Genomic DNA, 13,552 nt, shown 5'->3' with positions numbered 1-13,552 from the left:
CCCATGCCCCTCTCTCTCCCTCCCCCCCACCCAGTGCCCCTCTCTCTCTCCCTCTCCCCCATCCCATGCCCCTCTCTCTCCCTCTCACACCCCCCCCAGTGCCCGGTGCCCTGTGTTCTATCTGATGGTGTGTTGTGTACCCTCCCCCAGCCCCTCGCTGCCAGTCTGTGTGGTGGATGGGAAGACGGACAGGGTCATGCTGCTGACCCTGTGTAAGCTCCTGGCGTTGGAGTGTTTGGGGCGCAGTTTTGTGCTTGTCCCAGAGAGCACCTGCTCCTCCCTGCCCCCTGCCCCTGCTGCCCGCTGTGGCTCCTGCCCGCTTGGAGAGACCTGCGATGGTGAGATAACAACTTTCTTTCATTGAAATAGCCTCCAAACACCTCCGTGCCAGTTAGTCTATCCTGGGAGCAACTGGATGGTGACTGGTTGAGGGGAGACAGGGAGGAATTGGAGGGCGTCACTGAGTGAAGAGGATGGTGACTGGAAGGACAAATCAGAAGTTCTTTAATTCACTCTGGGGGCGTGGGAGTCACTGGCTGTCCCTAGTTGCCCCTTGAGAAGGTGGGGGTGAGCTGCCTTCCTGACCCGCTGCAGTCCATGTGCTGTAGGGTGACCCACAATGCCCTGAGGGAGGGAATTCCAGGATTCTGACCCAGTGACACTGAAGGAACGGCGATATATTTCCAAGTCAGGATGGTGAGGGGCTTGGAGGGGAATTTGCAGGGGGTGGTGTTCCCATGTACCTGCTGCCCTTATCCTTCTAGATGGAAGTGGGGGTGGGTTTGGAAGGTGCTGCCTGAGGATCTTTGGTGAATTTCTGCAGTGAGGTTGCGGGCGAGACTCCCGGATGGTACGGTGACTCCCGGGTGCCAGGGTCAGGGATGTCTCAAATAGAGTCTACAGGATTCTTAAGGGGGAGGGAGAGCAGCCAGAAGTCATGGTACATAATGGTACCAATGACAGAGCTAGGAAAAGGGAGGAGGATCTGAAAAGTGAATATAGGGAGTTAGGTTGGATGCTAGAAGGCAGGATAAGCAGAGTAATAATCTCAGGATTGCTACTGGTACCATGGGCTAGTGAGACTAGGAACAGAGAGCGAGTGCAGCTCAACACATTGCTGCAGAGCTGGCCTAGGAGGGAGGGCTTCAGATGGGTGTCATTGGGATACCTTCTGGGGAAGGTGGGACCTGTACAAGGAGGATGGTTTGTACCTGAACTGGAGGGGCACCAATATTTTGGGCGGGAGGTTTGCTAGAGTTCTTCAGGCGGGTTTAAATTAGATTGGCAGGGTAGTGGGAATCTGAGCTATGGATTAGATGGAGTAGGTAGTGAACAGCCAGATACAGCGAGCAGAGAGTCTGTGAGGAGAGATTGGCACTTGATAAGGAACAGTTGCAGTCTGAGTGATGGTTGAAGTGTATCTATTTTAGTGCAAGAAATATCAGGAATAAGGTGATGAACTCAGAGTGTGGATCCATACTTGGAACTATGATGTTGTGGCCATTATGGAGACTTAGCTAACACAGAGACAGGAATGGTTTTTGGATGTTCCAGAATTTAGATGTTTCAAAAGGAATCGGGGGGGGGGGGGGGAGGGAAGGTAAAAGAGTTGAAGGAGTGACATTGCTCATCAGGGATAGTATTGCAGCTAAAGAAAGGGAGATTGTTAAGGAGGGTTTATCTACAGAGCCAGTATAGGTGGAAGTCAGAAACTGGAAAGAAGCAGTCACTTTATTGGGAGTTTTCTACAGGCCCCTCACTAGCAACAGAGACATGGAGGAGATGTTTGGGAGGAAGATTTTGAAAAAGTGTAGAAATAACAAGGTTATTGTCATGGATGATTTTAACTTCCCTAATAATGATTGGAACCAACTTAGTTCAAAAAGTTTGGAGGGAGCAGTTTCGTCAGGTGTGCCTGAGAAAGGTTCCTGACATCATATGTAGATAGGCCTGATAGAGGGGAGGCAATATTGGATTTGGTGCTTGGCAATGAATCATGCCAGGTGTCGGATCTCTCAGTGGGAGAGCATTTCGGTAATAGTGATCACAACTCCCTGACATTTACTATAGCCATGGAGAAAGTTAGGAGCAAACGGTATGGAAAAATATTTAATTGGGAGAGGGGGAATTACAATGTTATTAGGCAGGAACTGAGGTGCCTAGATTGGGAACAGATGATCCCAGGGGAATGCGCAACAGAAATGTCGAGGTTGTATAGGAAGCAGTTGCTGATTGTGCTGGACAGGTTTGTCCCACTGAGGCAAGGAAGGGATGGTAGGTTAAAAGAACCTTGGGTGACAAGAAATGTGGAACATAGAGTCAAGAGGAAGAAGGAGGCTTAGTGAAGGTTGAGGAGGCAAGGATCAGACAGGGCTCTAGTGGGTCACAAGGTAGCCAAAGAGAAAGTGAAGAATGGACTTAGGAGAATGAGAAGGAGAAGGGGCACGCGAAAGCGTTCGCGGGTAGGATTAGGGAAAGCCCTAAGGTGTTCTACACTTATGTGAGGAACAAGAGGATGGCCAGTGTGAGGGTAGGGCCAATCAGGGATAGTGGAGGGAACTTGTGCCTGGAGTTGGAGGAGGTAGGGGAGGTCCTTAATGAATACTTTGCTTCAATATTCACTAGTAAAAGGGACCTTGACATTTCTGAGGCCAGCGTGAAACAGACTGATATGCTCGAACAGGTTGATGTTAGGGAGGTGGATGTGCTGAAAATTTTGAAAAGCATAAGGGTGGATAAATCCCCTGGGCCAGACGGGATATACCCTAGGTTAGTACTTGAAGCAAGGGAAAAGATTACTGCACCTTTGGCTATGACCTTTGTGTCCTCACTGTCCACTGGAGTAGTACCAGATGTTTGGAGGGTGGCAAATGTTATTCCCTTGTTTAAGAAAGGGAATGGGGATAATCCTGGGAATTACAGACCGGTCAGTCTTAAGTCAGTGGATGGCAAATTATTGGAGAGAATTCTGAAAGACAGGGTTTATGATTATTTGGAAACCTCAATCCCCCTGCTAATGAAAGCCAACACACCATACACCCTCTTAACAACTCAATCAACTTTGGGTGGCATACATCTGCATCTGCCACGTCCCAGCCCAGCTCTGCATCCTGTCAATGTCCCGTTGCAACTACAACAGCCCCCCACACTGTCCATAGTTAGATTAGAGATCGTCAGCATGGCTTTGTGAGGGGCAGGTCATGCCTCACAAACCTTATTGAATTCTTTCAGGAGGTGACAAAACACATTGATGAAGGTAGGGCAGTGGATGTGGTGTACATGGATTTTAGCAAGGTGTTTGATAAGGTTCCCCATGGTAAGCTCATTCAGAAAGTAAGGAGGCATGGCATACAGGGAAACCTGTCTGTCTGGATACAGAATTGGGTTCCTGATAATTCCCAGGATTATCCCCATTCCCTTTCTTGAACAAGGGAATAATATTTTCCGCCCTCCAATCATCTGGTACTACTCCAGTGGACAGTGAGGATGGAAAGATCATCGCTAAAGGCGCAGCAACCTCCTTCCTCACTTCATGTACTAATTCCTGATGAAGGGCTTTTGCCTGAAACGTCGATTTTCCTGCTCCTCGGATGCTGCCTGACCTGCTGTGCTTTTCCAGCACCACTCTGATCTAAACTCTGGTTTCCAGCATCTGCAGTCCTCACTTTTGCCTGGATACAGGTTTGGCTGGCCCACAGAAGACAGAGAGGGGTGGTAGATGGAAAGTATTCAGCCTGGAACTCGGTGACATGTGGTGTTACACAGGGATCGGTTCTAGTATCTCAGCTCTTTGTGATTTTTACAAATGACTGGGACAAGGAAGTGGAAGGGTGGGTTAGTAAGTTTGCCGATGACAGAAGGTTGGTGAAGTTGTGGATAGTGTGGAGAGCTGTTGTAGTTGCAATGAGACATTGACAGGATGCAGAACTTAGCTGGTATGTGGCAGATGGAGTTCAACCTGGAAAAGTGTGAAGTGATTCATTTCGAAAGGTCAAATTTAAATCAGATCACAGGGTTAAAGGCAGGATTCTTGGCAGTGTGGAGGAACAGAGGGATCTTGGGGTCTATGTCCATAGATCCCTCAAAGTTGCCACCCAAGTTGAGACGGTTGTTAAGAAGACGTATAGTGTGTTGGCTTTCATGAACAGGGGGATTGAGTTTAACAGCTGCGAGGTTATGCTGCAGCTCTATAGAGCCCTGGTTAGACCACACTTGGAATATTGTATCCAGTTCTGGTTGCCTCATTATAGGAAAGATGTGGAAGCTTTAGAGAGGGTGCAGAGGAGATTTCCCAGGAAGATGCCTGGACTGGAGGGTGTGTCTTATGACGAAAGGTTGAGGGAGCTAGGACTTTTCTCATTGGAGTGAAGAAGGATGAGTGGTGACTTGATAGAGGTGTACAAGATGGTGAGAGGCATAGATAGAGTGGATAGACACAGACTTTTTCCCAGGATGGAAATGGCTATCGCGAGGGGTCATAAGTTTAAGGTGATTGGAGAAAGGTTTAGGGGAGATGTCAGAGGGAGACTCATTACACAGAGGGTGGTGGGTGTGTGGGACGCACTGCCAGCAGTGGGAGTAGAGACAGAGACATTAGGGACATTTAAGTGACTCTTGAATAGGCCCAGGCATGATAGTACAATGTAGGGTGTGTACATTAGAATTGAGAGTGATTCCTGATGAAGGGCTTATGCCCAAAACGTCAATTCTCCTGCTCCTCAGATGCTGCCTGACTTGCTGTGCTTTCCCAGCACCACACTCTTGACTCTGATCTCCAGCATCTGCAGTCATAGAGTCATAGAGATGTACAGCACAGAAACAGACCCTTTGGTCCAACCGTCCATGCTGACCTGATATCCCAACCCAATCTAGTTCCACCTGCCAGCACCTGGCCCATATCCCTCCAAAACCTTCCTATTCATATACCCATCCAGATGCCTCTTTAATGTTGTAATTGTACCAGCCTCCACCACTTCCTCTGGCAGCTCATTCCATACACGTACCACCCTCTGCGTGAAAAAGTTGCCCCTTAGGTATCTTTCCTCTCTCACCCTAAACCTATGCCCCTCTAGTTCTGGACTCCCCGACCCCAAGAAAAAGATTTTGCCCATCTACCCTATCCATGCCCCTCATAATTTTATAAACCTCTATAAAGTCACCCCTCAGCCTCCAACGCTCCAGGGAAAACAGCCCCAGCCTGTTCAGCCTCTCCCTGTAGCTCAGATCCTCCAACCCTGGCAACATCCTTGTAAATCTTTTCTGAACCCTTCCATGTTTCACAACATCTTTCCAATAGGAAGGAGACCAGAATTGCACGCAATATTCCAACAGTGGCCTAACCAATGTCCTGTACAGCCACAATATGACCTCCCAACTCCTGTACTCAATACTCTGACCAATAAAGGAAAGCATACCAAACACCTTCTTCACTATCCTATCTACCTGTGACTCCACTTTCAAGGAGCTATGAACCTGCACTCCAAGGTCTCTTTGTTCAGCAACACTCCCTAGGACCTTACCATTAAGTGTATAAGTCCTGCTAAGATTTGTTTTCCCAAAATGCAGCACCTCGCATATATCTGAATTAACTCTGTCTGCCACTTCTCAACCCATTGGCCCATCTGGTCCAGATCCTGTTGTAATCTGAGGTAACCCTCTTCACTATCCACTACACCTCCAATTTTGGTGTCATCTGCAAACTTACTAACTGTACCTCTTATGCTCAAATCCAAATCATTTATGTAAATGATGAAAAGCAGTGGACCCTGCACCGATCCTTGTGGCACTCCACTGGTCACAGGCCTCCAGTCTGAAAAACAACCCTCCATCATCACCCTCTGTCTTCTACCTTTGAGCCAGTTCTGTATCCAAATGGCTAGTTCTCCCTGTATTCCATGAGATCTAACCTTGCTAATCAGTCTCCCATGGGGAACCTTGTCGAAAGTCCATGTAGATCACATCTACTGCTCTGCCCTCATCAATCCTCTTTGTTACTTCTTCAAAAAACTCAATCAAGTTTGTGAGACATGATTTCCCATGTACAAAGCCATGTTGACTATCCCTAATCATTCCTTGCCTTTCCAAATACATGTACATCCTGTCCCTCAGGATTCCCTCCAACAACTTGCCTACCACCGAGGTCAGGCTCACCGGTCTATAGTTCCCTGGCTTGTCTTTACCGCCCTTCTTAAACAGTGGCACCACGTTTGCCAACCTCCAGTCTTCCGGCACCTCACCTGTGACTATTGATGATACAAATATCTCAGCAAGAGGCCCAGCAATCACTTCTCTAGCTTCCCACAGAGTTCTCGGGTACACCTGATCAGGTCCTGGGGATTTATCCACCTTTAGCCGTTTCAAGACATCCAGCACTTCGTCCTCTGTAATCTGGACATTTTGCAAGATGTCACCATCTATTTCCCTAGTCTATATCTTCCATATCCTTTTCCACAGTAAATACTGATGCAAAATATTCATTTAGTATCTCCCTCATTTTCTGTGGCTCCACACAAAGGCTGCCTTGCTGATCTTTGAGGGGCCTATTCTCTCCCCAGTTACCCTTTTGTCCTTAATGTATTTGTAAAAACCTTTTGGATCCTCCTTAATTCTGTTTGCCAAAGCTATCTCATGTCCCCTTTTTGCCCTCCTGATTTCCCTCTTAAGTATACTCCTACTGCCTTTATACTCTTCTAGGGATTCACTCGATCTATCCTGTCTATACCTGACATATGCTTCCTTCTTTTTCTTAAACAAACCCTCAGTTTCTTTAGTCATCCAGCAATCCCTATACCTACCAGCCTTCCCTTTCACCCTGACAAGAATATACTTTCCCTGGACTCTCGTTATCTCATTTCTGAAGGCTTCCCATTTCCCAGCCGTCCCTTTACCTGCGAACATCTGCCTCCAATCAGCTTTCGAAAGTTCTTGCCTCATACCATCAAAATTGGCCTTTCTCCAATTTAGAACTTCAACTTTTAGATCTGGTCTATCCTTTTCCATCACTATTTTAAATCTAATAGAATTATGGTCGCTGGTCCCAAATTGCTCCCCCACTGACACCTCAGTCACCTGCCCTGCCTTATTTCCCAAGAGTAGGTCAAGTTTTGCACCTTCTCTAGTAGGTACATCCACATACTGAGTCAGAAAATGTTCTTGTACACACTTAACAAATTCCTCTCCATCTAAACCTTTAACACTATGGCAGTCCCAGTCGATGTTTGGAAAGTTAAAATCCCCTACCATAACCACCCTATTATTCTTACAGATAACAGATCTCCTTACAAGTTTGTTTTTCAATTTCCCTCTGACTATTAGGGGTCTATAATACAATCCCAATAAGATGATCATCCCTTTCATATTCCTCAGTTCCACCCAAATAACATCCCTGGATGTATTTCCAGGAATATCCTCCCTCAGCACAGCTGTAATGTTATCCCTTATCAAAAATGTCACTCCCCCCCTCTCTTGCCTCCCTTTCTATCCTTCCTGTAGCATTTGTATCCTGGAACATTAAGCTGCCAGTCCTGCCCATCCCTGAGCCATGTTTCTGTAATTGCTATGATATCCCAGTCCCATGTTCCTAACCATGCCCTGAGTTCATCTGCCTTCCCTGTTAGGCCCCTTGCATTGAAATAAATGCAGTATAATTTATTAGTCCTACCTTGTCCCTGCCTGCCCTGGCTGTTTGACTCACTTCTGTTCTCAGCTGCACCCGTCTCAGATTGATCTCTTCCCTCACTATCTCCCTGGGTCCCACCCCGCCCCCACCTTACTAGTTTAAATCCTCCCAAGCACTTCTAACAAATTTCCCTGCCAGTGTATTAGTCCCCTTCCAATTTAGGTGCAATCCGTCCTTCTTGTACAGGTCACTTCTACCCCAAAAGAGATTCCAATGATTCAAAAATCTCCCATACACCAGCTCCTCACCCATGCATTCATCTGCTCTATCCTCCTATTCCTGCCCTCACTAGCTCGTAGCACTGGGAGTAATCCAGATATTACTACCCTCGAGGACCTCCTTCTAAAATTCCTGCCGAACTCTCTGTAATCTCCCTTCAGAGTCTCAACCTCTTCCATTCCAATGTCGTCGGTTCCAATGTGGACAATGACCTCTTTCTGTCCTCACTTTCTCACAGGGTACGTAGGGTAGTCGGATCAGAGAGTAGGATAAAAGGTCAGCACAACATCGAGGGCTGAAGGGCCTGTTCTGTGCTGTATTGTTCTGTGTACTATGCATCTTGTAGATGGTACACACTGCTGTTACTGAGAGTCGGTGGGGGAGGGAGAGGATGGTACACACTGCTGTTACTGAGTGTGGGTGGGGGAGGGTGGGGATGGTACATACTGCTGCTACTGAGCGTCGGTGGGGGAGGGAGGGGATGGTACACACTGCTGTTACTGAGCGTCGTTGGGGGAGGGAGGGGATGGTACACACTGCTGTTACTGAGCGTAGGTGGGGGGGAGGGAGGGGATGGTACACACTGCTGCTACTGAGCGTCGGTGGGGGAGGGAGGGGATGGTATACACTGCTGTTACTGAGCGTCGGTGGGGGAGGGAGGGGATGGTATACACTGCTGCTACTGAGCATCGGTGGTGGAGGGAGGGGATGTTTGTGGATGTGGTGTTGGTCAAGTGGGCTGCTTTGTCCTGGATGGTGTTGAGCTTCTTAAGTGTTGTTGGAGCTGCCCCCATCCAGGACAAGGGGGGAGTATTCCATCACACTCCTGACTTGTGCCCTGTAGATGGTGGATAGACACTGGGGAGTCAGGAGGGGAGTTACTTGCTGCAGTATTCCCAGCCTCTCTGAGCTGAGGGAAGCAATGGGAATTGAGGGAGAGGGGTGTGTGTGTGAGGGAGCGTGGTTATTGATCATATTTCCCTGGACAGTGCTTGGCCCGAGGGAGAGGTCAAACCACCAGTAGGTGGATCCTGGCCCTCCTGCCTCAGGGAGGTTGTGGTGAAGTCTCTGATGGATTTGGAAATCCTAAACAGGCAGGCCAGTCTGAGAGCTGGGATCTCATCGTGTCCTTTCAGTGGGGACTGGGGTGGGGGAGCCAGTTCCCCTTGGATACCTGACTGGGATGTGGTTGTGGGATCTTGCGGTGCCTCACCAGGCCGCCCATTGTTTTTGCAGAGGAGCGGGCCGGCTGTGTGTGTCTGCCCGAGGGTCAGTGCCCTGCCGGAGGGATTCGATCCTGTGTCGTGTTGGAGGGAAGCGAGGAGGAGAGGACAGTGAGCGAGTGTGAGGCCGCCGTGTGGAGGTGTCAAAGAAAAAGCTTCACGATCGTCGCCAGCCGGCCATGTTCACAACGCTCGACCCCGACCACTGCCTACCACCTGCAGGGTTAAAGGTCACGAGGGTCAGTGCCTGCTGACTCCCTGACCTGCGGCCCCCGGCCTGCACCACATCCTCTCAAATCCCGTTCACTGCTCTCCACAACTATCTGGACCAGCCCCCCAGATCCTGAATCCCACACCCTCCCCCACTCCCCCTCAGCTATGCTCTCTCCCTCGATCTCAATAAAAACCTCCTCCCACATTGACTGATGTGGTCATCTTTCCTGGTGCAGTTTCTGTTCTTTCTGCCTTGATAGACCTTCCCAGGCTGTGGGTCTGACTGACCACCTCAGTATTTATTACCCCATCCCTCATTGCCCAGAGAGCAGTACAGAGTCATCTACATGACTGTGGTTCTGGAGTCACGTGTAAGGGTAAGGCCATGAAAAGCAACTAGGTTTTATGATGGTGGACTGTGTAATGGTCACCGTTAGACCAACTCGTGAGTCCAGCGTTATACTGAATCCAAATTTCACCACTTACTGTGGTGGGGTTCGAACCCAGGGCCCTGCAACATGACCCTGGGGTTCAGGATTAATATCCCAGTGACATTACCCAGTACATTACCACCTCCTGTACATTGTAATGCCCATCCCAGGGTCACGATATTCGAGGGAGGTCAGGGTGGTCATGGAGGGTCAGGGTGGACTGGGGATGGGTGGATATGTGGTGGAAGTGGTTGGAGGTCAGGGGTCAGGGTGGATGGGGGATCAGGTGGACGGAGGGTCGGAGGTCAGGGTGGACAGGGGATCAGGGTGGTCGGAGGTCAGGGTGGATGGGGGATCAGGGTGGACGGAGGGTCGGAGGTCAGGGTGGATGGAGGAACGGGGTGTCGGAGTCAGGGTGGACAAGCTTCAGAGTGGGTGGGTTTTGGGTGGACAGAAGCACTGCCCCTTCATCAGGTGAAGTGGAGGGATGTGCACAGACACAGAATATACAGGCAGAGAGATAAGGCAAGATAATTGGGGTCAGGGTATGGTCTGGTCTTCCTCAGGGTGGGGGTCAAAACTGATCAAATCTGAGTATTCTCAGTGTGTGTGTAAAGTCAGAAGCCACACGACACCACGTTATAGACCAATAAGCTTAGTTGTAATTTCAGCCGGTTAATTAATCTGTTCCCTTGTTATTCAGTGTGTTAACCCCCCACTCATATCATCTGTGTGATCTGTTCACGCTCGTAATTACCTGGAATTATCTTGCAATGATCTCTCTGCCGATATATTCTGTAGCTGTGCCCCTCGCTACATTTCACCTGGGAGAAGCAGCCCTCCGAAAACTGGGGATTTCAAATAAACCTGTTGGACTATAACCTGGTGTCATGGTCAACACCAGCAGCTCCACGTCACGTGTGTGTGTGTGTGTGTGTGTCTGTGTCTGTGTGTGTGAGAGAGAGAGTGTGTCTGTGTGGGGGAGAGTATGTGTGAGAGCGAGTGTGTGTGTGTGGGAGAGTGTGTGAGAGAGAGAGAGTGTGTGTGTCTGTGTGTGGGAGAATATGTGTGGGAGAGAGTGTGTGTGTGGGGGAGAGTATGTGTGAGAGAGTGTGTGTGTGTGTGTGGGAGAATATGTGTGAGAGAGAGACAGTGTGTGTGTGTGAGAGAGAGTGTGTCTGTGTGTGTGAGAGTGTGTGAGAGAGAGTGTGAGTGTGTGTGTGTGTGTGTGTGAGAGAGTGTGTGTGTGTGTGTGTGTGTGAGAGAGTGTGAGTGTGTGTGTGTGTGTGAGAGTGTGTGAGAGAGTGTGAGTGTGTGTGTATGTGTGTGAGTATGTGTGAGAGAGTGTGTGTGTGTGTGTGGGCGGGGGGGGACAGTATGTGTGAGAGAGAGTGTGTGTAAAACTCTAATAAAAGTTCCTTTTGTGGTGCTGTGGTAATGCCCGTAGCTCTGAACTCGGAGGGGAAGAGGGCTTGTCTCCAGCGCGGTATGGAACTCCATCTGTACGCAGGTAGATGAGGAGAAATAGCTTTTTAAAAAGTATCACATTTCAAGAAAGTCTTTTTATTTGTTGCATTCAGCATCAAAATATTGTTCAATTTATAGAGATTAATATTTTTATGTTACAAATTATAATTTTTTGCACGGATTTTATTCAGTAAAGGAGGGTGTTTGCACATAAACACAGGACAATACAACAGTGATCACTGACACACTGTGGGCAGGAATGCCAGGAACATCTGTACTCGCCATCACCACAACACAACACAGAAACACTGCACTGTCACCATTCACCATTAACAAGTCACTGAGCACTGAGCTGGTCACTCTCAGAAACAGGCGACACACAGACACTGCAAACGGTTCACATTTCCCACTTGGTTCTCCAAGGTCAACACGAGAGGGAGCATCTGAGCAGCTCCACATAGCTCCTCAGCGTGAGGCAGCTTTACTCTGGATCTAACTCCGCACTGTCTCTGTCCTGGGAATGTTTGATGGGGAACAGTATAGAGGGAGCTTTACTCTGTATCTAACCCCATGCTGTCCCTGTCCTGGGAGTGTTTGATGGGGGACAGTGTAGAGGGAGCCTTACTCTGTATCTAACCCTGTGCTGTCCCTGTCCTGGGAGTGTTTGATGGGGACAGTGTAGAGGGAGCTTTACTCTGTATATAACCCCGCACTGTCCCTGTCCTGGGAGTGTTTGATGGGGACAGTGTAGAGGGAGCTTTACTCTGTATCTAACCCCATGCTGTCCCTGTCCTGGGAGTGTTTGATGGGGGACAGTGTAGAGAGAGCTTTACTCTGTATCTAACCCTGTGCTGTCCCTGTCCTGGGAGTGTTTGATGGGGACAGTGTAGAGGGAGCTTTACTCTGTATATAACCCCGCACTGTCCCTGTCCTGGGAGTGTTTGATGGGGACAGTGTAGAGGGAGCTTTACTCTGTATCTAACCCCATGCTGTCCCGGTCCTGGGAGTGTTTGATGGGGACAGTGTAGAGGGAGCTTTACTCTGTATCTAACCCCGTGCTGTCCCTGTCCTGGGAGTGTTTGATGGGGGACATTGTAGAGGGAGCTTTACTCTGTATATAACCCCGCACTGTCCCTGTCCTGGGAGTGTTTGATGGGGACAGTGTAGAGAGAGCTTTACTCTGTATCTAACCCTGTGCTGTCCCTGTCCTGGGAGTGTTTGATGGGGGACAGTGTAGAGGGAGCTTTACTCTGTATATAACCCCGCACTGTCCCTGTCCTGGGAGTGTTTGATGGGGACAGTGTAGAGAGAGCTTTACTCTGTATCTAACCCCATGCTGTCCCGGTCCTGGGAGTGTTTGATGGGGACAGTGTAGAGGGAGCTTTACTCTGTATCTAACCCCGTGCTGTCCCTGTCCTGGGAGTGTTTGATGGGGGACATTGTAGAGGGAGCTTTACTCTGTATATAACCCCGCACTGTCCCTGTCCTGGGAGTGTTTGATGGGGACAGTGTAGAGAGAGCTTTACTCTGTATCTAACCCCGTGCTGTCCCTGTGCTGGGAGTGTTTGATGGAGGACAGTGTAGAGGGAGCTTTACTCTGTATCTAACCCTGTGCTGTCCCTGTCCCTGGGAGTGTTTAATGGGGACAGTGTAGAGAGAGCTTTACTCTGTATCTAACCCTGTGCTGTCCCTGTCCTGGGTGTGTTTGATGGGGGACAGTGTAGAGGGAGCTTTACTCTGTATCTAACCCTGTGCTGTCCCTGTCCTGGGAGTGTTTGATGGGAGGACAGTATAGAGGGAGCTTTACTCTGTATCTAACCCCGTGCTGTCCCTGTCCTGGGAGTATTTGATGGGGGACAGTGTAGAGGGAGCTTTACTCTATATCTAATCCCGTGCTGTCCCTGTCCTGGGAGTGTTTGATGGGGACAGTGTAGAGGGAGCTTTACTCTGTATCTAACCCCGTGCTGGCCCTGTCCTGGGAGTGTTTGATGGGGACAGTGTAGATGGAGCTTTACGCTGTATCTAACCCCGTGCTGTCCCTGTCCTGGGAGTGTTTGATGGGGACAGTGTAGAGAGAGCTTTACTCTGTATCTAACCCTGTGCTGTCCCTGTCCTGGGAGTGTTTGATGGGAGACAGTGTAGAGAGAGCTTTACTCTGTATCTAACCCTGTGCTGTCCCTGTCCTGGGAGTGTTTGATGGGAGACAGTGTAGAGGGAGCTTTACTCTGTATCTAACCCTGTGCTGTCCCTGTCCCTGGGAGTGTTTAATGGGGACAGTGTAGAGAGAGCTTTACTCTGTATCTAACCCTGTGCTGTCCCTG

At 49.2% G+C, this 13,552-nt stretch overlaps 1 protein-coding gene across 1 annotated transcript in view; it reads left to right on the top strand.

Annotated features, from left to right (window-relative positions):
* LOC132829809 (complement component C7-like) overlaps nt 1-9,530 on the top strand; it is a 68,532-nt gene extending 59,002 nt beyond the window's left edge. The window contains exons 12-13 of the mRNA XM_060847176.1: nt 151-338; nt 9,134-9,530. Coding sequence (XP_060703159.1) covers nt 151-338; nt 9,134-9,348 — 403 coding nt within the window. The 3' untranslated portion in view covers nt 9,349-9,530. The remainder of the gene's footprint in view (nt 1-150; nt 339-9,133) is intronic.
* The last annotated feature ends 4,022 nt before the right edge of the window (nt 9,531-13,552 follow it).

This window comes from Hemiscyllium ocellatum, chromosome 2, assembly GCF_020745735.1.
Source record: "Hemiscyllium ocellatum isolate sHemOce1 chromosome 2, sHemOce1.pat.X.cur, whole genome shotgun sequence".
Taxonomy (NCBI): Eukaryota; Metazoa; Chordata; class Chondrichthyes; order Orectolobiformes; family Hemiscylliidae; genus Hemiscyllium; species Hemiscyllium ocellatum.
The sequence above is the reverse complement of the archived record's forward strand: the minus strand, read 5'-3'. Positions and strand labels throughout refer to the sequence as shown.